The sequence below is a fragment of the Siphateles boraxobius genome, unplaced genomic scaffold (genome assembly GCF_051911475.1).
Source record: "Siphateles boraxobius isolate OS27281-9 unplaced genomic scaffold, OSU_SipBor_1 65, whole genome shotgun sequence".
NCBI classification, from domain to species: Eukaryota; Metazoa; Chordata; class Actinopteri; order Cypriniformes; family Leuciscidae; genus Siphateles; species Siphateles boraxobius.
Genome location: NW_027509192.1, coordinates 10,022,559 through 10,046,732, shown reverse-complemented (window position 1 = coordinate 10,046,732; position 24,174 = coordinate 10,022,559). Strand labels below are relative to the sequence as shown.

Here is a 24,174-nt window from a genome sequence, read left to right as displayed (position 1 = left end):
TCAAACTCCAGGTATCCCAGCATCCACAGGCAACAGTTTGGACTGTCTCCAGGATGACAATCCGCCACACTGGCTCAAGTCACTGCAGGCACTCACAGAGATGGACGGACCGCCCAGCTCCAGCGCACTCCCACAGCCCCCTCACACTGGCCTCCTGGACGCGGCGGCCCACCTCTCCTTACACAGAGCCGCCTGGGCCCCCTACCTCCCCCCGCCCACACTCACCCCAAGTCAGTTCCACTCCCCCCCTCCAGGCTTTCAGACAGCCTTCAGACCCCCAGCACAGACGGCCACAGACATCCTACAGAGTGCCGGTATCGACCGTCACTAAAGACAACCCTTGATTTAACTGCATTACAAACATGAAACTGCAAATATACCACTTCCATTAATAACTTAACATAAGCTCTCGTCTTTCACCCTTTCCCTCTCCATCCCTTTCCTATTAGGAGTTGTTTGTCTGCTGTCACTTTTTTTGAGTTACACATACATCTCTGTATTATGAGCACCATCAGTGCAGGGTAATGATTTGAATGAAGGTGCCTGGCAGACACTGAGGGTCCTAACAAATATACACACACCTTCACATATGATTCTGAGTGGGGGAAAAAAAGAGTCTGACATTGAAATGTGCAGAGAAAACCATGAGCACTGATGTGCACATGTAACTAATAATGGCTAAACGGAATGTGCTTAAGTGAATAACATGTCTGATTGGCCTCACTCCTTTACCCAAGGTACAGACTGAAATTTAATACTGTGAATCTTTACACTTCCCGTATGTTAGGTCTCACCACCACTCAAAGGAAACGGAAGCGGATTATTTTAAGATAAGTCTATGTAATGCTCTCTGCTTCTTACACGCTTAATGTTTACGGAGCCACAGGTAAGATGTTTGAGGGCATTTGTAGAGTCAAGACCCTGGTCCTCTTTGGAAGGGACTTCAATAATGAGAGAAATGAACCTTCTATATCTTAGGGAGCAACCCATTTTGTATTCAGGGGGTTTGTCTAAAGCGTCTTAGGGCAAGGATGGTGATGTGAGACCTGACATGCTGCTACAGGATGTCTGCAGTAACTTTATTCCCATGAAGAAAGGCGAGCAAGACCTCTGTGGAAGTGTTTATTGGCTTGCCTATAGAATAAGCCATTCATACAAGGTATGAATCAGGAATCGAGTCTGGAACCTTGGGAAGGATTGTGATGGTAATAAAAGGGAGACATGTCAAGGCATGATTGCAGATAATACGAGTGTTGAAAGCAAAAAGACAGGCACACACTCACTAACATGCCCCATTCCAATGCCTTCAAATGAGTTCTACTCTTTTCTTTCTCATCTGTGTGGCCATACTAAACAGTATTTATCAAATAGCATCAAACAGCAATCACTCATTCTTTCAGGAAAAAAATCAATGTAGTCCGACATTTGGGTTTAACATGCTGCTGAAATCATTTAATGCAAAATAAAGCGCTAAAAGAGAAGAATTGACCCCCTTTTCTGCTGGTCTGGAACAATGAAATCTTAAATAAAATTGAGTATTCAGTGCCTCTGTTTGATTCTCTTTTTTCTATTGTAGAAACAGTAGAATTGTTTTCTTACATGAGGCATTTTATTGTCCAATGATGAAATTGACATTGAAAACATTTACAGCACATAATGAAATCCATGGTAAATCATACATTTTTGAAACAGTGAATTTGTCTCAATTCAAACACGATCTACTGAACACAAGGACAAACACCAAGGACATGCTGAACTCATGTCATGATGAAAGATTTATACAACTGTACAAATGTGCTTTCATAGGTCCTCTTTGTATAGTCCCAACAGCCATGGCTTGTCACCTTCCAGAACAAAAAGTCTTTCAACAGCCTCCGTGATTTGAATACCCATAACAAAGTCTATGAACAAGTTTGTGTTAATGTATCAAGTGTCACAATATGTGAAGCTTCAGCACACCGTTCCGTTCTCCATGCGAGACTTAGGACAGGAGGTACGGGATGGTGGAGGAGGCAAAATCGATGGTGCCAGGGTGCAGAAGAAACCGGCTATGAGGGTCAGTCCCAGCCCTCCCCAGGCACTGAACATAGACCAGCCGTAACCATGGCTTATATCATCCGGGAGGCTGAACAGATAACGTGGGTAGCGAGACAGTTCGAAGTTGATGCCGGCCACACATGTGCACAGAGAGATGATGCAGAAGGTACCTGTGGTGGGACATGATACTTATTGGTAGATGTTCAAAAATAGGGGAGAACCCTAAAACACATTAAGGAGCAATTCAGTGAATTAACATACCTCCCATTAGAAAGAGTAGACCAGCAACGTAATGCATGAGGCCTTGCTGCCAGCAACAGCCCAAAACGCCAATGGTCCAGCCAAAGAGAATGATGGATAGAGCCATGCCCATGAACCCAGCTGTCATCCGACGCAAATCTGGAGGGGAACATAGTAAGTTACAGGGGGTGCCCAATCCTGCTCGTGGATTACTACAACCTTGTAGAGTTTAGCTCCAACCTGTTCCACCACACCTGGCAGGAATTTCTAGTAATTCTGAAGGCATTGATTAGTTAGTTTAAGCTGAACTTGACAGGAAGGTGGCAAATCCAGGAGCAGGACTGGATACCCTTGCTTGAAACTCTACTGCTAAATCAAATACACTAATTTGCAGGGCCTTTTAATTTGTTATGAGTAGGCAACCTTTAAGGTGCAGTCCAGTTTACTGTTGCTTAGCCAAATTTTGAGGGCGAAATCCAATTCATTCCAATCAGACTCCTTGCAATCAGGCAGATTTCCTCATGTTCAAGTCGATCATAGGAATTTGACATGCTGACCAGAAAGCTGCTTGGTTTGAAAGTGATTTCTGTGTGAGCTATGCCGCATACATCTCTGTGCTATTGACAATGGATCTTTGGATTTCCATGAAATTTCACTAATGTGACTGCACCTTTATCCAGGGCCCAGTAAGTAATAGTCAAGTCAAGTCACCTTTATTTATATAGCTCTTTTAACAATATAGATTGTTTCAAAGCAGCTTTACAGTGATAATAGGAAATTAAAGTAACAGAGATTGTTTTGGCTTTACAGCAGCTTTAGAATAAAGTTATTGTCCAGCTAAACTTAGTTTTGATTGATTAATTTCCGTTGCAAAGATCATTAGTTATTAACTTAGGGGTTGCTTACACGACACCATTCTAACAGAAAGCCCTTAATGCGCTCAGACCTGCTAATTCGCACAACAACAGTGCAAGGTGGCTCGAGAACGCAAACCTTGAAATAGGTTCCAAGGTGCAAGCGCTGAAAATTTTTGAAAAAAATTGTCTCTGCATAAACTTCAAAAACGCGAATCTGTGAAAACACTGACGCCCTGCACATGTGTATTACCTGTTTAGTCTAAAGGTATTCGCGTTTGGATATATGTGCGCAGGCATGTGGTCTTTATTTGCAAATTGACCTCAACCAATTACTTATCTGGCCTTAAAAATTTATTATACCGATTTTTTTTATTGCTTCTGCGTATCCATGTGAACTGGAATTATTATGACAATGTTTTATCTGTACAGAGGTAAAGGGAAGGAGGCCTTCACAGGTGAGAGACTAGTTGACACTTCAGGACTGCATTGTCGTCGCATTCAGACGCATGTTCTTCATCAGATCTGGATACGCCTTGGATCCGGCGGACTGCGGTAAACCTCGGGATAAACATAGAGACTAATATTAGCGTAGACGCCATTCTTTTTATGATGTAACGAGTACATCAAGATTTATGGGAAGTGTTCCCAGTTCCGGTTTATCTAATCTATGCAGCCTAACATTGAATTATAGAAGTTGATAATGTGTTATGTGTATGCTAGGTCAAAGAGATGTCTTTTTAGTCTAGATTTAAACTTAAAGAATGTGTCTGCTTCCCGGACAATGTTAGGAAGACTGTTCCAAAGTTTTGGTGCTAAATAGGAAAAAGATCTACCACCAGCAGTCAATTTTGATATTCTAGCAGGTATTATCAACTGGTCGTAATTTTGAGATCGCAATAGACGTGAAGGACTATAATGCATTAAGAGCTCGCTCGAGTACTGGGGAGCTAAACCATTTAGTGCTTTGTAAGTAATCAGCATAATTTAAAAATGTATACGATGTTTAATAGGGAGCCAATGCCGTGTAGCGACCAGCTGTAGTTTGTTTATTATGCATGCAAGGCAACCACCCATAAGAGCATTACAATAATCTAGCCTTGATGTCATGAACGCATTAATTAATTGTTCTGCATTTGTCATTGAGATCACATGACGTAATTTAGATATATTTTTAAGATGGAAGAAAGCGGTTTTACAGATACTAGAAACGTGACTTTCAAATGAAAGATTGGTATCAAAGAGCACACCCAGGTTCCTAACTGACGACGAAGACTTGACAGAGCAGCCATCAAGTTAGAAAGTAGTCTAGGTTATTACGTGAGCACGTTTTTGTCCAATAATTAGAATCTCTGTTTTTTTCTGAATTAATTAGTAAGAAATTACCAGTCATCCAGTTTTTTATATCAGCTATACATTCCTTTAATTTTGTGAGTTGGTGAGTTTCGTCAGGGCGTGAAGAAATATAGAGCTGAGTATCATCAGCATAACAGTGAAAACTTATGCCACGCTTCCTAATCATTCCTAATCGCATGGTGGACTAGTATCCTAGTAACACTACACAGAGGACCTTAGTGGGAAGACCCCTTTGTAAGAGGACCCGGGTTAACACTGATGCAGATCAAAAAGAGCAAGTCCCACTTACGAAGGGCATGCCAATCATCTTGCTGGATAGTCTTGGTGATGTTATAGGAAAGATCCTTTCGCATCACTGCAGGGGAGGAGTAAAAGTACCTTATAAAGGAGCAGCGCTCGATAGTTCCTGGAAAAACAAGAAAATCAGAATCAGCATTTCATCTGATCCCAGTATGATCCCAAACTCCAAGATGTAAAGTGGATCCAGACAGTTGTTGGTGGTTGTCAAGCTCATGCTAAGGTGGACCAGGTCCCCTGTTGAGCTGAGCCTGCTTGGGCATATGGACAAGTGTCACATTTAGATGCGTAAACAACACAGATGGTCAAGTGAGTATTGCTAATTTTGGAATAAATAAGTAGTTCTCAATCCAGGTCCCAGAGTACCCTAGGCAGACCATGTTCAGTTCTTGGAGCCTCTACTAATGAGTTGATGAAATATATCAAGTGTATTGAATGAGGTAGGTATACATTCAAAATGTGCATTGCCAAGGTACTACAATACCAAGATTGCAGACCACTGATCTAAGCCTCTACAATTCATATAGAGAACAGAAAGTATAACTACAATTCATGTTCAGAGGTGCTCATTATGTTCAATAATAAGAAAAATATCCAACGGTGCCCTGTGCAACTGATTATAATGAATTGGCATTTTACTCTGATGCATAGTCTATTTTATACATTGCAAAGCAGATTCTACAATAATTTGAGCATTTGAAATGGAATTTTCCAGGCTCTCGTTATTGTAGCATTTGCTTTGCATCAACAGAGCCAACACATTCCTATAAGACTCAGTTGGATGTTTTTACCTTTCTGAATGAGCTCTTCGATGTCTGGGTCAAATCCCACCCTGTAGCATTTGCTCCACAGCCCCATGTTGGTTGAATTGTAGCGTCTGCTGCACTCATCCGCAGCGCTCATCGCGAACAGCTGACGCCGGTTTCTAGTCAGAAGCAGCCGGTTTTCCCATCGGTCCAGGTTCGCTCGGCTGGATCGCAGTGGAAGGCTGTGGTTGGGGATGTATATAAAACCCGGATCGCTCCTGCGGTTCGAGAAAGTTCGGCAACGTTCCTTGTATCTCCTCGCGTCCGTTTCGTACCAGTGATCCGATGAGATTGCGATTGTCAAGAAACACAAGGCGACGAGAGACAGGCAGAGACCCGTGTACAGAAGCCACTTCCCCGTCGCCATCGTTCTGCCAGGCCGCCGATCAGCACCTCATGGTGGACAGCTCCTTTCACCGACGCAGCGAGTCAATCCTGCTTCAGCATCTCTTTGAGTGTTAAAAAAGCCAAATGGTGTGCTTGCTGTAAACATGCCCTTTTAAATTAATTAGATACGTCGACTATTTCAAAAAAATCCCGTTCCAGTCTGTAATTTCCTCTAGCCTGCTCGTAGACTGTATTGGAGGAGCTCTTCCTCTCTGAGCTGCTGCAGGCAGGGACACATGACAATCACACAGGGAGGAACTGAAAATCATGCAAAAATCATGAATGAAAAAGAAATTAAAAAGATATTAACAGGAAATGGTTAAAAATGACGACTGAAAACGAATTTAAAAATAAAGGGACTGGAAATTATTAAAAAATGACGACTGAAAATGATTTTTAAAATAAAATAACAAAAAATTATTTAAACGTTATGACTGAAAAGGAATTTAAAATCTGAAAAAGATTTTAAAATTGGATTCGTTCAAATAAATCACTGCAAAAAAGTAACTTTAATAATCTCGATTATTTTACCCACTTAAAATTGAGCAGTTGGTTTGATTTACCACACTTCAAATTCTGCTTGTGTTTAACCCCTAAAATGTAAAAAATAAATAAATGAACCCACACACACGTGAGACACTAAAGCTTACTTGTCCTTTGTTTATTTCTCATGTTATCACTCGAGAAACAGCAGTTAAAAGTTCTGAACAAAATAAACTTCAAGACTGCTTTAAAGTCACGTATAAAAGGGTTAATGACTCATAGTCACATTCAAAATTAAGAATGTTTATTGGTAATGGATGCACAGCAGAATCAAAGAACAGGGGCGAATTACACAATGGCCTTCATAGGGGTCAGAGTCGGGGGGTTATAAAATAGGTGTAGCCTATATAAATATGTACATATATCAGGGGCGATTCTAGGGTCAGAGTTTTAGGGGTGCTGAGCACCCAATAAGCCCCACCGCCACCACCCACCCTCTTTTCACATAAAAACAAAAAATATGTCTATTGAAAAATTACTTTATCATTTTAACATTGGTTCAACTAACTCCAAAATCCAGATTTTTTTCTTCTTTTTTTGAGACCTTTTTCAGAACACCAGCTTAATTGTGAGAGTTCACACAGACATCCAAAAATTGAGCCCTGGCATTGTAGCCACATCAGCCCACATTACCTCCCAGCCCCATGTGCATTTAAATGTGAAAAAAATTGATTTCTCTGACCTACATATGTGCAATTTAAGACTTTTGAAAGCCAAAAAAATGGATAATAAAATAATAAATAACTTTAAAACCATGCCCGTGTGCATTGGATTATTTGTCAATACCTGCTCTCTCATCTTAATCTTCCTTTTCTCTCAGTCTCCTTATCCTGCCGTATTTCTTCCCCTCATAAAGCTGAACTTTGACTGATAGTCCTTTCATTTTCGTCTGTGTCAGTGAAGAAAGTAAACATAGGCTCAACTGATGAGTTTTATGAATCATTTTCTTAGATAAGTTAATTTACTCAAGGCTTCCAGATCAGCATTGCCAATATGAACCTTCTACAAGCGTTGGAATTTGAAAAGTAATTTTAAATAATACAAATTATAGGCTACGTTTAACGCAGTTGGTGGAATTGGCAGACGTTCCCTCAGGCATGCGTCGTGGAAACGCGTCAAAGCATTCTCAGGTATAAATTCTCAGAGAGAGAGAGAGAGAGAGTAATGCTAGGAGTTCGGGAGTTAAGCCTGGTTCAGGTTAAATCCTCTGTGTGTGAGGAATGAATAAATTAATACAGCAAAAGAAAAACATTAAACTGTTCGCTACTTCTCTCTCCGTTTATAACTATGGACGAGTCACCCAGGTCCTGTGCTAGCCTACTCCACAGCGGCGGCGACCCGCTGGACTAAAATAGTCCGAAAATAAACACTTGTTATAGGTGTACTGTGATTCAGGATACTGATTCCAGTACTCACCGATATGGTTTCGGAATCGGTACAACTATAGGTAACGTTAAAAGGAAAGAAGTGTGAGACACAGCTTTGGAGCTACTTAGTTGATTCACATTTCACAACACTACATAACTGGATCTCACTCTGCGTGTGTTTCGCGCTGGATGACGGTCGTGCAGACTCGTGCTGAGCGGTGCAAGTACAGAGAAGTAGAAGAAGAGAAGAGGGTGATACCATTTGCTAAGCGGGGCCAGGGATGTTTTCATTTTCATCCTTAACACACAAATTTTAAACCACAAACTACGAAGTATGTTTTGGACATTATTTAACCTTGTCAAAGACGCACAAACTTTTTAGAATAACAACATTTCTTACTCCAAGCTTTTGGGGTGCTGAGCTCCTTTTTAGGGGTGCTGAAGCACCCCTAAAAAGGGGCTAGCCTTGCCCATGACATATATCCCTTAAACAGAGAGGAGTGGAAAATTGAGTGAAAAACGTATTTCCTGACACTTAATATAATCCAGATTTAAGTAAAACATATTCAAATGAATTTTATGAATTGTATCTCCCAGTATACAGGTCCTTTTCAAAAATTAGCATATTGTGATAAAGTTCATTATTTTCCATAATGTAATGATAAAAATTAAACTTTCATATATTTTAGATTCATTGCACACCAACTGAAATATTTCAGGTCTTTTATTGTTTTAATACTGATGATTTTGGCATACAGCTCATGAAAACCCAAAATTCCTATCTCAAAAAATTTGCATATTTCATTCGACCAATAAAAGTGTTTTTAATACAAAAAAAGAGAGTCAACCTTCAAATAATTATGTTCAGTTATGCACTCAATACTTGGTCGGGAATCCTTTTGCAGAAATGACTGCGTCAAAGCGGCGTGGCATGTTGTCTGTTGAGGGGAACTTTAAACAAGTTAGTCGAAAGTCACTTTTAAAAACCACACAATTGTTTACTTGATAAACCTGCTAGCTTATTGGTGGACAAAGTAATAACAGTTTAGACAAGTTATACACCACAAATTGAATTTAAAAGGCCTGTTCACACCAAGAACTACTAACGTTAAGAACTTAAGGTACGCAGGCCTGCAAATAAAACATCGTTTAACGTAAGGGTTAAAAAGCTAAACATTGAAAATGAAGTACAAAACACGTATTTCTCAAACGGTCTTTATTCAGTGCAATTTACTTTTCAGTTTCTTCAAACAAGAATATTGATAGATTTACCACATAAACGGTAAATAAATAAAAGTAACCGCCCATTACAGCCCATTTTAAGATCAGATAGAGCGCCGTCACCAGACAAAGTTAGCAATGAAAAAAATAAACTTAACGCAGTTCGTTAAAAAAAACGTTGACAAATAACGTTAAAACAAACTACACACAACACGAAGCATGATTCGAGACTTACACGAGTCTGTTGTACACACCGCAATGAAACGCAGCGAGTGTCTGAGCCCGGGCTTGTTTGCAGATCACTGGAGAGGTCCGCAAAAGTTCGCCATGCTCAGTTTAATCTGCTCGGGGTGCTGGAAGCCCACAGATCTGAAGCCTGTGCAACAGAGTTAAACTCTTCGCGGCAGCAGGACTGTCCGCGCACAAAACACTCAAACCTGTGAGACCGAGCATCAGAGTACTCTATAGCTTTTTTACACGAATCGGAACCACGGACAACCTCCTGTAATATACTGAAAGCTTTAGACAAAACAGTATAAATACCGCACAGGAAGCCAGAGAGCGTTAGGGTTAGAAAAAGTACTCTGTTTTTTCCCTCATGCGGGGACGGTTTATATAGTGTTGATGATGTCAGGAGTATGGACCCTCCCACTGATCTCTGATTGGCTGGATCGCCCGCCAAATTGCTGAAACTCAATCACATTTGATAGGCACTAATTGCATTATTCAACTCAAATTAGACAAAAACAACATGATTACATTATGAATATGGTAGTAGAACCCCCTCAAATAGCCACATCCTGGAAGTTGAACTTTATTACTTGAAAAGAAGGAATATGTTCATCCATAACACAAATCTGCGATTGAACAAATAGCAAACATTATGCTCAGATTATTCATCAAAAAATTTGTTCTGTCGTGACGTCATGGGTTCGCTCTTGAATTTCTAATGTTTTTTATAATGGTTGTATCAGATTACAAAATAAAATACATACAGTTATTACAGCAAAACGCTAAAATGTTATGCATACAGAATAAAATCCCCACAAACTAAATACATACAGTTATTACAGCAAAACGCTAAAATATATTTATTTTTTAGTTTAATGACATTTTTATGTAGGCCAACCCGAAAATTATGCTATCTTCACGTGTTATCGGAATTATCGTAAATAGGTAGGCCTACTTGTTTTCTAGCCTAGGCATAGTTCAAAAATTCGACATGAACGCTCTCTCAAGTCAAAATTTGAATGTGATGTGGTCGTAATCACGACTTCAGAAGTGTGAAGTAGGAAATTTCCGATAGCACATAAAGATTCTTATTTTGTTCCTTTGTGAATTTTGAAGCCAAAATACAATCTGCAAATTCAAATTCAATTTATAGCCTATAAAAAAACATTTACCATGAAGAGAGTGATTACAAACTCGTGATGAATTCGGTGTGATGACGTTTAATGTCTCCGACACCTTTGTATAGTGCCATTTAGCCACTTATTAGCAACTGCCTTTCTCAAGACTAGTAACAGATATTAAAATATCACATTAATGATGTATTTTATGTTGTAGAATAAAACGTGAAAATCTTTCAAATCTAATCTCAGGAAATTTTACACACAAAAAAAATCCATTGACTTCAGGAATCAGGCTATGCTAACTCATTTCCAGGTTTTTGGCCAACAGACATACTTCATCCCTGCAGCACTCCATGTCATACAGGTTTGGAACATCATGAGAGCGAGCAAATAGTGACTATTCATTTTGAGCGAATTTATCCTTTAATCTTTCACATTTGCTGTTACTTATGGCAGGAGTTTGTTGTTTCCAGTAGATGGCAGTAACGACACACTCGCTGTCTCGTCCAACTGTCTTCTGTGTGAGAAATCATAACACGTCCTCTAGGCTACTGTACTTGAGTGAATGTGAGATGTCCACCACCGGACAGCAGGTAGACCACCACCTAAAATGATTATATTTCTGCACAATAATTGTAATAAACAATAATCCTTTCTCTATTAATATGCATTCAGTTTATTAACATAATAATCTAACATGTCACTGTCATTGCAAATACGCATGTACCATAGTGATGCACAATAAACTGAATGATATAATCCCATCATTTCCTCTCAGCTATCTTTTACGTGCTGAGGCAGCATTTATTGGTGGGAAGGTGAGCAGGGTATTAATGCAGACAGACAGCATATTCTGGGCCAGTGACAGTGAGTCAGCACCACAGCAGAGAGAGAGTGAGAGAGAGAGAGAGAGAGAGAGAGAAGGAGGGAGGGGGAGGGAGAGAGAGAAGGAGGGAGGGAGAGGGGCGGCAAAAGTTCTACATCACTAACCAAAAAGCTGCAACCTACAAAACACAAAAAGAAGCATGCAAATAACACAAATCATTTTTAAAGAGCAATCAATGGGGTTTTTGCATGCATACTTTGTTGCTACTGTTACACATGGACATATTGCATCATACTGCAGTGAATCTCCTTGATGCCGTTGAGCTGACATTGAAGAGGCTTAGGAATCTTATTGTATTCCTTGTTCTTTATACATACCCTTTTGACTGTCACATCACATTCATGCTTGTTTGCAGTTATTTCACATTCTAATGCCAGGACTGATTTGGATGCCAATGAGTGAGATATTCTTTGCTGCAGGAGTTTTCTCACTCACTCTCTCACGCAGGCGCTCTAAACTGCTGAATTCTCTGCTTCATGGAAGACTGCAGAAGCCTGCTCGTGCTGCTGAGCCTTTCTGACCTGACTGTCCTTGACTGCTCTTGAGAGAATGATGGAGGGAGAGAGTGGGAGAGAGAAAGAGAGAGCTCCGAAGCACTGGCACAAAACTCCTCGCTCTTCATGCTTCGCAAAAAAGGGAAAAAAGAAAAAAGAGCACTTGGCTCATTGTCATTATCTTCAAATTCTATCAAAGGAAACATACTCAACCAATGTGTTTCAATGCAAAACAAGAGCTATATTTTATTCTATAAGTTTCATTATTATCATTCTTATTAAAAATAGATTAAAAATAAATAAATAATAAGTATATATATATATATATATATATATAATTTCAAAAATAATAAAGATAAAAGTTAAATTTGGCAAAAAAAGAGGATGAAATGATCATATCCATAAACTGCTGTCACATCAAAGTCAAGGACGTTAGAAAAGTGTAAACTGTCTAAAATCAGCTGCGGTTGATGATGTGATACCTAAGAAGAGTGACTTTCATGCTGCCAACAATGTCACAAACTTAGAGTGTAGATCATGTGATCCGGAGAGGAGGAGTCACACTGAACCTGAGAGTGAAGGAAATAAACTGACTGGTTAATACAAAACTCAAAATATAAGTATTTATTTCTGATATAATATATATAAAAAATATATTAATATAATTTATGGTCATAAGATGTAGGCCTATATGTATATTCTGTCAAAAATGTTGACATTCTTCTAAAATTCAATTTAAACATTCTTTTGGAGAATAACACAGAAATCCATTATGTTTGGCAAGAAATTCGCAATGTCAGAAAGATAGATGTTGATTTAGTCCATTTTTGGAACTCTTACTAATTATTCAAAATATCGTTCCATGTAATAAATAAATAGAAATGATAAATAAAGCAACAAGAACAACAATACAGATGAAATATGTAGCTAAATACAGCAATTATTGTGGTCCAAGTGCTTTAAGACATATCAAAATAAAAGTAAATAATAATAATAATAATTTAAGCCTTAAACATACATTTTCAGGGTTTAAGATCTTGGATATAAAGAAATAAAAGTAGAAAATAATAATAAATGTCATGAAAATAATATATACTGTATATATATATTACAAATAAGGTCCTATTTGTTAATAGTTGTTGCATTAACTAGCATAAACTAACAATGTTAACTACAATTAATGCTTTAGAAGTATTTTTTTCCATTCTTGGTTCATGTTAATTAATGTTAATTGGAACAAAAATGGAAAACATGGAACAAAAAATGGAACAAAACATTTTTGTTTTAATGTAAAGCAAAATTAAGTAATCTATTTGTATTATTTATTTATCCTTTGTTTGTTAGTTTTGTTTTTATAAAAAAAAAATAGTTTAAAGAGCTATGATGGAATGAAATATTTTGGAGAGTTGGCTTATATGAATTTTTCCCACCAATAAAAATGTCATTACTGTAAAAACATCAGTGCCAACATTAATCATCCGCTGTACAATATTGTGCTCTCTAAAATCTAAAAGGGAGCGAACATATGCATTACCAGCAAACATATAACAATGAGGACATCACAGCACTTCTGCGCACTGACACGATCACATTACTGACAAACAGATGACCCTCTTCAACGAGTCTGATGGAACTTAAATGCCAGTGTGAGCTGTAGATTGTATATATATGGTGATGGATGATGATGACTCTTTCTCCTCCGTCCTCAGTGCCGCAGGCTGACACAGCTGGAAGGAGCGATCTGTATTCTGGGAAGAGTGAGGTCAACCAATGCTCAGCCACTGCAACTTATTAAAAGGCTAGATGTACTGACTGATAGACCGAGACAAGCAGCATATGCACTACATAAGCACTCTTAAAGTCCTGACTACATACATGTGCTGATACAAGTGCTGGATATGCATATGGACAGCATAAAAACATGCTACCTGACAAAAACAAAACAAAGCACAGTGCTCTTTTTCCCTTTATCTCTTCAATTCCAAATCCCCAAACTATGCAACGCACATATGTTCAGGGCTATTACTGTATCTATCCATACGGCGCATCAACTTTTACTGGCCTTGGTTTGATAAAGAGCACTGTGCATAGTTTACATAAGATGGACGAATTGATGGACATGCCTTTAATTATTAAACACGGCTGACGGCAGCATTACAGAGATAATGCGAAGAGGAAGAAACCATAAAGTGAGGCAAAGGAAAGGCACAGACTGAATGAATGGATGGGTGGATGTATAGATTGATGCATGCATTAATATCTGCATTACGCAGTCCGATGCGACCGTCTGATTTCAGAGCAGAGCAGTCAGTGAGAGAGAGAGAGAGAGAGAGAGAGAGAGAGAGAGAGAGAGAGAGAGAGAGAGAGAGAGGGAACGCTTTATCAGGTAATCATATTCAGAACACATGACACATGCAGGAACAATGCCATCTCCAACTCAATCTGACTGATGCAGTGTGATGTGCTTCAGATCATTCAAAGCTTTCCGAAGACACAAAACAGATCTGAAAGACTTGCATTCATCAAGACATTAATGTTACATTCAGATAGAGGAAAAGTCTCGCATGATGACAGCAGGATATGCATGATTCATCTGTATTGAGTTGCGCAGAGTTTCCGTATTTAAAGGGAGTGACTAGCAGCACTGAACGTGCCAGAGGCCTGACTAAGGGAAATGCAAAGTCCCATTAGCCTGACTTTCCATCTGATTTATGAGTATTTACATCTCTCTCTCTCTCTCTCTCTCTCTTTGTGTGTGTGTGTTCCCTTCAGAAGTATTTCAGCAAGTGGTAAGGTATTTATAAAACACAACATGTGCAGCTTGTGCACACAGAAAAGTGACAACCCACCTGTCATGAAAAATACTCTTGACCTGTAAACACACTTAAAACTTTTTGGTAAAATCTAACTTCATTATAGCTGTCTCTTTTATTTAACTGTATTTTGTTTTATAAAATAAAATAATTTATATAAAATCATATAATAAAATATAATTTAATTTAATGTTATATAATATAATATTTTTTTCTATATTCATTTTATTGTATATATATATAATTTTATTTAGAGAATAAAAATCGATGGATTTTTAGCATTGTATAATGTATTGTGTGTGTATATATGTTTATAATGGGTATATTTAATATATATTTATATTACTCATTTTTATTATTAAATATTATATTTATTAATAAAAATATATTTTATATATTAATATATATATATATATATATACATTTGTATATATTTTATTTTACTATTTTACATTTGTATTTATTTAGTATACAATTTTCATTTGAAAGTATATGCTTTCTAAAAAAAATATAAAAAATGCACTGCTTTAATACTCTGCTAGAAAGTTGCGCCAAAGTATTTATGCCCTAAATGATCCAAAAACACTGACTTTGCACTCAAGCCAATAGCCTTGTCTGACCTCAGATAGCCTATATGTCGGGGCTTCCATTAGGGCGGTCTGTTTTTGTGACTGAGAAATCTGAGCAATCCTCAATCAGCGCAGCAGACGGCAGAGATTACCCAGACTGGAGCTGCTGTTAATTGCGAGGTGGAGTTTTCCAGCTCCATCGTGGCACAGCTGGAGGATCCATGTGAACGATTTTAACATCACAAGATAAAACTGCTTTATGACAGGGAACACATGGAGATCAGTCTCAGATCCTCAGAACTAGGCACGCATGTGGTCGGTCAGGACAGGCCAGGACGGAGGAACTGCACTGGGCCTGACGCCAGCTCACCCCACCCCAGCTCCAGCCTGCAGAGAACTGCAGCTCCAGAGGGCAATGCAGAGGAGGAGAGAGCAAGGGTCCTCCAGGCACAAGACACTCCAATATCATGCTTTCTACTCTCAAGGGAAACCAAATGTGCCTGATGTGCGTGTGTATAAAGGAAAGCAGGCAGTAGGTGGATTAAAAGCAGGAGATAGACATCTTGTTGATGATGTAAACTGCCCGTTCACATCCTTTTGTTGCCATGTCTGTTCAGTGTGAGCTGGATGACTAGGGGCTTTCTGTTACAACACACATAACCACACAGAAAGCTCAATAGACCGTCCTCATTATAATTATGATCACTTTTTTTGTCACCTTGCTTGAGGATGTTTTTGATAAGTTTGAATTAAGGACAAAGTGTTCAGCACTGCACTGCATAATATTCATCATATGTCCTTCATCATGACTGAATAGTTGTCAATTTCTACAAACAGGGTCTTCTTTTTCATCAATTGGACAATGAAATAAATCATCAATATTCATCAACTCACACATCAGTTGTGGTAAACAGACACTCAAGCATGCTTGCTTGACGTGCGATAGCCAATGAGGTTCTGTTTGAGTTCACTGATCAATGTTTATATGTGAATAAAAGCCTAAATTCAATCTATTAACCATATAAAGCGATTGTGTAAACTGCTCTATTCATATCGATTTGTTTTATGATCTCTTTATGAACTTTTTAAAGCTGTCAGTGGAGGGAAAAATAAAAAGATCTTCATTTGTTTTCCAAAGATGAACGAAAGTCTTGTGGGTTTGGAACGACATGAGGTAATGAGTAAATTTTTGGGTGAAATAATCCTTTAAAACCCTTATTTGTGTTATTTAATAAGCATAAAACAATTTTAAAAAATCGTACAATAATTTGGGCTACATAGTTAATTGTTTGATCTTGGTAAATGCCGTCAACTGAAAAGAAACCCCTAAAATAATACTATTTAATTGTCATCCGTCATGCTGTAGAAAGTGTTTGAATGATGTCACTTCCTGCATATCACAGTTTTTATGTAATATTAATGTAGAAAATCATGCAGCAACAGGGTTGGTCATAAAATATCTGTTATTCGTGAATAAACTACGTTTTGGTCATTAAAATGGTTTCATAATTTAAAAAAATATATTTTACTGCTAAGCATTGAATATCATTTCAACAGATTATGGTACAATTAAGATATTACATATAAATAAAAAATCTATGCAAGATATAAAAAAATAGAAAAACAACCAAATAAAAATAAATGGTAAAAAACATTATGGAAATACACCTTTACAGACTTAACTGATAAAAGTTTTTACTGCTAAGCACTGAATATCATTTCTAACAGATTATGTTAAAATTATGATATTTATCCCATTTTATGGGGGATACAGGCATTTAATATGCTACTTTTCCATTTCATGTTATTTTATCAAACATGTCTAGTAACAACAAAACATTTTGTTGCATCTAATGCTTGCAACAAACAAATTAAATTAAATTTCAAAAAAAAGTAAAAGGACACAAAATTGTTGGGCACTCATGAAAAGTGTCATTTACTTGTGTTATCAAAGCTATAGCATTTACAAAATATACCACAGCCACTGCCTCCAAAAACCAGTATCATACACCTGACAGCTGATAATTAAAAATTTATTGATTTGTATGTATGATTAAATCATATTTGACATAAGAAACAAAAGAACCCTTGCATAGATCACAGACCATGCCTTTGTCAATGTACGACAACATTAAAAAATAATTTAGCATAACAAAGATTAAAAAATAATTTAAAACAACGTACAGAAACATGTAAAAGACGACATGAACAGTTTGACCAGATGTACATGGAACAACCATTAACATGGAGTCATCATCTGTCTAACATAAACATGTAGCTGAGATGGTCAGTAATGACTGTATGGACTCTAGTTTGTTTTTTTTGGCGGAATTGAATGTTTTGTCAAATGCATCATTCCATGACTTGTATCATTCAGCATCCTGAAAGCAAACGGCAAATTCTCAAATGAAGCCAAAATAAATAAATAAATAAACAGAACACGGAAATCTGATCAGTTTGACAGATTAAAGAACTTTTCCCAAACGAAAGGGAACAAAAATAACATCGGCGTATAAATAATGAAGATGGCTTTAGGAACAAATGACAGCAAGGGCTTAAAAAAATGATGCAACCAGAATATAGTTGATCCTCAGTTTTGAAAGGCTAAGCTCATGCAGTCTTCCATACACCATGCAGATTTTTGCAATTGCTAGGTTGCTGTTGAGTTTTGGTTTGGTATGGCGGTATGGAGTTAAGGTTATTACAAAAAAAGTACAATGTACAGTACATTTTCAATGCTAATGCCATTTTTTTAATTTCATGATATTGATAATACAAGCTATAATCTTCCTATATATTTGTAATGGCTTGTCTTATGGACTCATGGTTTGTGAGTCTACTGTAGTTTTATCAAGGGCATGGGTTTGTTATAGTACAGTTAACTATAGTGCCACATGGACGTAACATGGTAATATAGCTAGACGAGGCCACGCAGGTGAAGAAAATAAGTATGTCTGACATCCTCCTAAAGGCCACAACCTAGGGATCCTCATTTTTCAACAACTAGCTTTCACATCGGTTAACTTAGTATTAGTTATGATGGCACGTCAGTCAGTTATTCGTTTTTTTTATTCCACTGCAGTGTATTTTACCTTTTATCCCTTCTTGAAATAAGGTTTCAGCTTGTTGTTAGGAAATTCTGAGCAATGCAAAACAACCAAATCAAAAGAAATAAACTAAAACATGTAGTATGCTATGGGTTTACACCTTAACAGACCCAACTGATAAAAGACCTTCCTCCTAAGCCATAATTCTTTTAAAATTTTGCTCATAAACGGTCCTCAAACCTTATATCAGATGCAAAATAAACTTCTTAGTACCACAGTACTAACATCATTTGCTTCAATAGAGAAGAAGAAGCAACACTTCCACTTAAAGGAACATTTCTTATTTTTTGTTATAGTCTCTCAACATAAAGTACATGAAAAATGATCATTGGTGGAAATTGTTTGTCCTCTTGCATTATAATAGGTTTTCATCTCTATTCTTATCAAAAGTTTGTTTGCCACAGCCCTTGGTAAATATCAAAATAAGCATTCTGGACAGTCCTGTAATACACTTAATCCCTATTGCTATGATATATGGTGTAGTTATTAAATATAGGATTATGCATAGCACCATAGGGTTTGATCACCACTCACATGCCCAGTAGAAACAGTTCTTACTCATCTCATCATGTTTCATTTACCATATTAAAAGGAAATTGTTGTGACAAAATATGTTGCATGATTGGAAGCCTGTTAATTCTAGATAACACCGTGATTTTACGTTTGCTAAGCCCATTTTTGTTTCCGCTGAAGCAATGTTATGAATTCTAAACAAAATACACATAAATAAAGCCCTGAAAACTTCTTTCTGGCACAGAGCTACAGCAGAGGCGACTAAACCCATGTTAGTGTTATAGGAAACTGCCCAATGGTAAAATACTGCTGTCTGCCTTTGATTACAATCACACCTCAAGGATCAATAAAGGTCACATGATCAGGCAACTTGTTTACCAGCTGCTCTAGCAGACTTGCTTGTGTTCGTCAAATGAAATTACACCCAAAAAGACTAATTTAATCATGGCCATTTTAAAGCGCTTTTTAATTATCAAGGAAAATGAAAAACTTGAATATTTCGCATTTAGCTCTATACACTGAAATAGCCCTCATTAGCATGAACACAAGATTTCACATTAAAGTTTAAGTCATCAATACACTCCATAAATCAATTAAGTCTGCATTCAAATTTGTACCTGTGTGCATATGGACGGGTGCAGGCTTAATATACCGTCTTGATTTGAGGTTGCTATACTAATGGGCCAAACATGACTTTTTAACATTACGTAGACATGTCTTTTTGAGGACATACTTTAAAATTATTTTGCAAACGTTAAAATCTACTTTGTACCCTGTGGATAGGAAAACCTGTGCTGTGGTCTCTTCCCAGATCTCTCTTTTAAAAAAGGACTAAATCGCAAAACAGAAACCAAAGTGAATGTTGATTGTGCTTAGCAATGGAGCGTTACAGATACAAGGGGTCAGGGACGGTCGCATTGTTGCGTTTGTTGTAAGTGCTTGAAAAAAGGCTAATTCTAGGGCACACTAAGTGTATTATTTCTGACGTATCATCACACTTCACAGGCTCTTATGTATCTCATGTTCTGCTCTGCAGTGAGCTGTGCGGCGACCTCACTGAGGTAGACTCTTTATTATGGCACAACAAAATCAAAACCACAACGAAAGGCAGATCGAAAAATCTCTAAAAGGTCCCGTCATGTGAAAGTCATGTGTCTGATTTCATACTCAAGCTCAGCTGTCATATGAAAACACAGAAAATGTTTGAGTTTGTGCCTGACAACCATGTGTCACGTTCGGCAAAACAACAACAAAAATGAAAAGCACTCCGAATACACTGTAATGACCAGCCTCAACATACATTATGACACTTCTAGAGCAGATATTGTTCCCTTGCCCTGCCCAAAACTCCAGTTACTCTGAGGCACTTTCACCTGTCCGGTTGCTGAGAGGGTCAAAGGCACTAGCAACTAATATGAATAATTCTGCCACGTTCTCTTTTGCATCCTGCTAAGATAAATTAAGCGATTTTTGATTTCATAAATCCTAAATTTGATCGCAAAATGGAAGCGTGAAGTATAATTGCCCATAGTTTTCTTTTTTTTCTCAAAGAGAGAGAGAGAGAATGCCCATGCACTGCACTATTTAAGTTATATTCATTTTTTTTAACATGTGCGCTTATTATGAGTATATGCATTTGATATTATCTTGATAGTTCTTTTTCTGTCTTTGACTACTTTTTAGATTGAAAAGTTTGCATCCCAGCGTTGGGGCTTGCATATATATTTTGTCACATTTCAGAAAATGTCAAGGAATCGACGTCCCTATTTTCCCTGATTGTAACAACGACACCCTTATGAGGTATCTCAATTGCAACAAGCTGTTATACCGATGTCATGCATTAAATATACTAGGATACACAGTACCTTAGTTGAGTAGGCCATAATGCAGGTTCTTTTGACATGCTATGATATCATTAAGATTCTGTTTCCCGTAAGGTTAAACATTCAGTCTTTAAATACATCTAAATGATAAGCATCTCAAATCATGACACACTAGTGCACTTTTCATGGCGACAAATAAGGAGGTTGATGGAGAGGGGGAGCTGATGGAACCGAATGCAAAAGAAAAGCAAAACAGGAACAGGTGTCCTATCGTCATGAGGTAATGTCCGACGCATGCCAATATCAAAACGAGGATAATCTAAACATGCTAACTATGAGGCTCCTCTTTCGGCATTGTGCTGTCTTATATCTAAAGGGCATGGCATTTAATCACTTGGTGATATCTAAATTACAGCATCTGCTGGAAAATAGCAGCAATGCGGATGTCCATGAGGCGATGACCTTGGCCTCCGTAGCATCCCAGCAGAAGATAAGACTTGTTCATTTTAAGGTGCTTTGCTGGTCAGTTGGGGAAGACCACCTAAGGACGAGGCGTCCACCGCACACTGCACTTGGTCTTTTATGCACTTTCCCGGATGCAGTGTGCAGCTTGCTGAAATGTAGTCTGCAGTCCATGCGTGATTTTTTAGTAATCCCATCGTCGAGAGTCCTTCAGTGCCTGTGGACGTTAGCTAGGTGCTCGTGGAGGCTTTTTTCTGAATCATCCTCTTTGGAAATGTATTAGACTAAGTATATACTGAATCATCAGCCTCATTTGCTGCAGTTATGTTCCATATGTTTTGGTGTAGTATTTTTCTTTCATCTGCATTGTAAAGATATTCGCATTGCAAGGGCTCACGAGAGGAGGTAAAGTAAGCATTCATATGTGACCAGTCAGTACTTGACTGAGTTTTCCACTGTGTCTCTAGACATCGGTTAGCAGCTTACTTTTGTTCACACAGTTCTGATTAGCGGTAGTGCAGTTGCCAGTTCTGAGGTTGGCATCTCTGAAGTTGTCGATGCTGTTGTTTATGTCTCCGTCTATCTCCATGTACTCGGATTTGCTGACGGTCGAGGAGCTGCGACGACTGGAGTTGGAATCAGAGGCGATGTTCGGGTCGCTTACATTGAGGAGTTGCGCCTGCTCCTCTCCTTCAGTTTCTCTATGATAGAAATAGTTGAAGTTGGACACGATGACAGGCACGGGTAGGGCGATGGTCAGCACACCAGCGATGGCGCACAGGGAACCCACGATCTTGCCCCCTATAGTCACTGGCACCATGTCCCCATAGCCTACGGTAGTCATCGACACAACCGCCCACCAGAACGCGTCAGGGATGCTGGTGAAGTAGGACCCTTTTTCCTCGGCCTCTGCGAAATACACAGCACTGGAGAACAATATGACACCAATGAAGAGGAAGAATATAAGCAATCCAAGCTCTCGCATACTGGCTTTGAGGGTCTGCCCCAAAATCTGAAGGCCTTTGGAGTGCCTAGATAGTTTAAAGATCCTGAACACCCTGACCAGACGGATCACCCTGAGGATGGCCAGTGATGTTGCCTGCTCGCCTTTTCCCTCCTTTCCGTCCGGCTCGTCCGCTAACTCTGTGCCCAACGTGATGAAGTAGGGGATGATGGCCACGATGTCAATGGTGTTCATCATATTCTTAAAGAAAGCCGCTTTGCTCGGGCAAGCAAAGAAGCGGACTATCAATTCAAATGAAAACCAGATGATACAGAGGGTCTCTACAATGAAGAAGGGATCGGTCAGGATGTTTGGTTTGTAGTAGAAGGTGGTGTTGCCTATAGTCTGTGTCCGCCCTGCAGGGTCCTCTTTCAGTTCAGGTAAAGTCTCCAAACAGAAAATGACAATGGAAATTAAAATGACCATTACAGATACGATAGCAATTCCTCTGGCCGGCCCCGAGCTCTCGGGATGCTCGAACAGAAGCCAGATTTGCCGTTGAAACTCACGCTCTGGTAAGGGCCGCTCTTCCTCACGGATGAAGCCCTCATCTTCGCGAAACTTCTCCATCGCCTCGACCCCAAGTTCATAGAACTTAATTTCTTCCGAGAACATATCCAATGGGACGTTTGCCGGCCTTCTCAGTCTTCCACCGGACTGATAGTAGTAGAGGATGGCATCAAAGCTCGGACGATTTCTGTCAAAGAAGTATTCGTTTCTCAAGGGATCAAAATACCGCATCCGCTTCTTTGGATTACCTAAGAGAGTCTCTGGAAACTGGGAGAGAGTTTTGAGCTGGGTCTCGAAGCGCAGCCCCGCTATATTGATGACCACCCGTTCGCAGCATTCATGATCATCGTGGTCAGGAGGGTACGTGTCCTGCGGATGTCCCGGCACGGCAGAGGTCTCATCCATGTTGTCCCCAGCCACGACTGTCATCCTGCAGGTCAAAGTTGGAGCTCCGCAGGAGTTAATTAAATTGAGTAGACATCCAATTGCCCTCCCAAGGCGTTGCTTTCCTTACTTTGCTTCGATTCCAGACCCTTAAATCTATCTCGATCCCCGGGTATATGGTATGACTTGATCTTTCCTCAGTGTGGCCCCACTGCGGTTGTCACTGATTCGACCATCGCTCCCCTTCCGCTGCATCCACTACGGCTGCCTCTGTCACCGAGTTAGAGAAAAATGGATCGAACAGCGGCGATATTTGCTAGCTCAGCAAGTTCACACTACTTATTTATTTATTTACTTGTTATTGTATGTATATCACAGAAGTGCACAGCCTTAAGGGCACAATTCGGAATCATTATGCTAATTTAGGTTATTGAAAAGATGTGACAGGACACTGTCACTTTTGCTCCATCACCACATACATGCTACTTCTCACTAAATATATATATATATATATAGGGAAACATATTATTGAATAGCTTAGATGTAAGTTTGAGTACATAAATTGATAGGAAAACATGAAAATGACTTTCACTTCAGGCTGATACATGCAGTTATTATGCTCACCTCGCTACTGAAGGAATGCGTCTTCTGCCGGCAGTCTCCTGTCAGTAATGCAACATCGATTCCCTTTTGTTGTAGAAAATGCCCTTGTAAAAAAGCTTCTTCACATCTTCTCACTTTCAAAATGTTCGTCCATAAATTTCACATCCATAATGAAATGAAATGATTCACGACATTCGCACACGACGCTATAATGACGGAAATATGGCTTTGAGATGTATTACAAAGCTTCACATTCAATTTAAACGAGGGATAAAATACAAGAAGCGGGGGGAAAAAGCTAAAAGAAAACATAAATGCCGCAACGTCTTCCCTCCGCTCATGCTCGTGCGGCGGCACCTTGGTGTAAATGGCTTATACTGCATGAGAAATTGTAATGCTGCAGCTCAGCTCAGGCGGGAGATACATTAAGGGGGCAAAAGCGAACCATACCATTTCCAGACATTACTGCATCAGCAGAATTTCCCTCTTACGAGTAGACAAGATGACGAGCGGTCTGTTTTATCTGGACACACTGACAGGGGTGTAT

The 24,174-nt window shown here is 38.9% G+C and overlaps 3 protein-coding genes across 4 annotated transcripts in view; 1 reads left to right on the top strand and 2 right to left on the bottom strand.

Annotated features, from left to right (window-relative positions):
* cnot4a (CCR4-NOT transcription complex, subunit 4a) overlaps positions 1-1,545 on the top strand; it is an 11,302-nt gene extending 9,757 nt beyond the window's left edge. For both annotated transcript variants that reach the window (XM_077210827.1, XM_077210828.1), the window contains exon 13: positions 12-1,545. In XM_077210827.1, coding sequence (XP_077066942.1) covers positions 12-331 — 320 coding nt within the window. In that variant the 3' untranslated portion in view covers positions 332-1,545. The remainder of the gene's footprint in view (positions 1-11) is intronic.
* On the bottom strand, positions 1,425-24,028 carry tmem178ba (transmembrane protein 178Ba). Its single transcript, XM_077210833.1, has 6 exons — positions 23,649-24,028; positions 12,323-12,409; positions 5,576-11,969; positions 4,777-4,893; positions 2,299-2,436; positions 1,425-2,207 (listed from the first exon to the last, which is right to left on the bottom strand). Exons 3-6 carry the CDS (start codon positions 5,955-5,957, stop codon positions 1,951-1,953), a joined length of 894 nt encoding a protein of 297 aa, XP_077066948.1. The 5' UTR covers positions 5,958-11,969; positions 12,323-12,409; positions 23,649-24,028; the 3' UTR covers positions 1,425-1,950.
* kcna1a (potassium voltage-gated channel, shaker-related subfamily, member 1a) lies at positions 17,240-24,174 on the bottom strand. The gene is made up of 2 exons (XM_077210832.1): positions 23,649-24,174; positions 17,240-23,294 (listed from the first exon to the last, which is right to left on the bottom strand). Exon 2 carries the CDS (start codon positions 23,067-23,069, stop codon positions 21,591-21,593), a length of 1,479 nt encoding a protein of 492 aa, XP_077066947.1. The 5' UTR covers positions 23,070-23,294; positions 23,649-24,174; the 3' UTR covers positions 17,240-21,590.

Bases quoted from the DNA above. Each gene is read 5' to 3' on its own strand.
- tmem178ba (XM_077210833.1), bottom strand. From the start codon at position 5,957: ATGGCGACGGGGAAGTGGCTTCTGTACACGGGTCTCTGCCTGTCTCTC. The intron at 2,437-4,776 runs GTAAGTGGGACT...GTTCCCCTCCAG, and splicing joins AGATGATTGGCATGCCCTTC to ATTTGCGTCGGATGACAGCT. The intron at 2,208-2,298 runs GTATGTTAATTC...GTCCCACCACAG, and splicing joins TCTACTCTTTCTAATGGGAG to GTACCTTCTGCATCATCTCT.
- kcna1a (XM_077210832.1), bottom strand. From the start codon at position 23,069: ATGACAGTCGTGGCTGGGGACAACATGGATGAGACCTCTGCCGTGCCG.